The 2073-nt window shown below is 37.9% G+C and overlaps 1 protein-coding gene across 1 annotated transcript; it reads right to left on the bottom strand.

Annotated features, from left to right (window-relative positions):
* Positions 1-656: 656 nt before the first annotated feature.
* On the bottom strand, positions 657-1976 carry LOC107693478 (relaxin-3-like). Its single transcript, XM_016492883.1, has 2 exons — positions 1774-1976; positions 657-841 (listed from the first exon to the last, which is right to left on the bottom strand). The coding sequence occupies exons 1-2, from the start codon at positions 1958-1960 to the stop codon at positions 663-665; spliced, it is 366 nt and encodes a 121-aa protein (XP_016348369.1). The 5' UTR covers positions 1961-1976; the 3' UTR covers positions 657-662.
* Between the last annotated feature and the right edge of the window lie 97 nt (positions 1977-2073).

Below are 2073 nucleotides of genomic sequence, written 5' to 3'. Positions count from 1 at the left end.
TGATTGACACAGTGATATAATTATATAATTAACCACAGCAATAGATGGGACAACATGTGTGAAAATATGCGTTAAAACTAGAGCACCCTCGCTAGTTTCAGAAGCACCTCAGTGGTTATTTTTATTGTATAGCCTACAAAAACAACAAAATACAAATGCACTAAATACAATAATTTAATAAATGCATATTTACAATTTAAGCACTTAACTAAAATAAGTATTAAATAATTGAATAAATAACTAGAGAAGGCTGACTATAACCAGTTTGCTTCTATTTAGTAAGAAGAGATGCCTGAGCTCCACACAAGCTCTCACTGGCAGGGTTTTAAAAGCAGCTTTCTGTCTTAGTGTGAAGAACATTTGAACTATTTAAAGAACGCTTTTCCACTTTTAATCGAAAGGTTAATCGTTCTGGAGCCATCAGTGCTAACACAGAACCTTTGCAGAAGAACTGTTTATTCTGGTCCTCTGTAATTATTCGTTTGGGTTTATGAACAAATTATTAGTCAGTAAATATGAAAGATGCAATCAAGAAGTTGACGTTTATTCATGTAGTCATATGAACAGATGTGAAATAAATAAATAAATACAAATGAAGCACTGGGAAGATCTATCAGTTCAGCTCTTCATCAGTGAGTCCTTCATCATCATCATCATCATCATCAGCACAGGCGGCCGATGTCGTTTTTAGTGCAGCCCTGATTGCAGCACATTCCCGCCAGTCCCAGAGAGAAGTTCCGCCTCCGCCGGTCGCCGGTTTCTCTCTTCCGGTCGCTCAGAACAGACAGCAGATCTGAGAGAGACGGGCTGAGCTCTTCATCTCTGTCCAGCAGCAGCTGACCTGCGACACACACACACACACACACGAGCACGGCCCTTCCCATCATGCTTCAGTCTGATGATTGACAAATATATCGGTTTATGATATGACTCTGTTCAGCACGTTTAATAATAAGTGACGTATTAAAATATAGATTTTCTAATCAAACAGCTGTAAATAGTGACATTAGCTAATTCCTGACATTATTTTCATTTACAGGGTTGTCTTGTATTAGTTGCTTCGTGTTAATAATAGAGCTCATGGCTCTGGAATTCATATTCTTGTGTTTTGATCCATGAACGAGGCTAGATCTGAAACAGACTGACGAGCAAATAAATCATTCCTGTTGCTTGATGGACTTTTTTCTTGTAATAAATGCACATTGAGATATTTAAATAAGCTAGTACTTCAAATCGCTCCTCTTTTGAACTGTTATGGTTCTAAATAAGCAAACAGTTATTATTGATGATGATGATGATGATGAAGTGTAAGTACATAATGTGGTTTTGTAGCATGCTGTTATTTTACTATCACTGAGATACTATTATAGCTTTATAACATTTTAAATTAGTTTTTATTTTTGCATTTTCCTTTTACATTTTAAAGTTTTAGTAATTGTTTTTTTTTGTTGTAATTTTTATTCGTTTTATCTTTTATCTGTCTATATAGTTTCTACTAGGCCTATTTTATTCCATTAATTTCACGTTTTAGTCATAGAACATGTTGTAGAACATCACTAAACTAAATGCAAATAAGAAATGTTACTTAGCTGAAATAAAACGTTTAAGTATTTTAGAAAAAAAAAAAGTTTTTTAGTTTTTGTAAGATTATAATAACCAGGCAGGAGGATGACTGTAAGTACAAACTGTGATGAAGTTGGTGTTCTGGTACATGCTGTCTTGTGTGATGATGATGATGATGAAGGTGGTGATGATGATGAAGGTGAGCAGTACCGGGCTGAGAGGCGCTCCTCCTCCACCGGGAGCCTCCGCAGGTGAAGATCACGGCTCTGATGAACTCGCGGCCGCACAGTTTCACTCCGAAGTCTCTCGGTAAATCCTCGCTCCCGCGCACACACACCCCACACACACACACCAGCAGAAGCGCCGAGAACACGCCAAACATCTTCACACACAACATTAACACGAGCTTCTGAGAAAACACTGCGAGTTCCTCGAGCCGCTGCTTTCTGATGATTCTCCATCAGCTCACGCAGACTTTATACAGACACGGACTGACGTCACACACACACA

The sequence above is a fragment of the Sinocyclocheilus anshuiensis genome, unplaced genomic scaffold (genome assembly GCF_001515605.1).
Source record: "Sinocyclocheilus anshuiensis isolate Anshui unplaced genomic scaffold, SAMN03320099.WGS_v1.1 scaffold1582, whole genome shotgun sequence".
Taxonomy (NCBI): domain Eukaryota; kingdom Metazoa; phylum Chordata; class Actinopteri; order Cypriniformes; family Cyprinidae; genus Sinocyclocheilus; species Sinocyclocheilus anshuiensis.
Note: the sequence above shows the minus strand (reverse complement) of the source record. Positions and strands in the feature narration are given on the sequence as shown.

Coding starts and splice junctions, on each gene's coding strand:
- LOC107693478 (XM_016492883.1), bottom strand. CDS start 1,960: ATGTTGTGTGTGAAGATGTTTGGCGTGTTCTCGGCGCTTCTGCTGGTG. Junction 842..1,773: donor GAGGAGCGCCTCTCAGCCCG/GTACTGCTCACC, acceptor TGTGTGTCGCAG/GTCAGCTGCTGCTGGACAGA.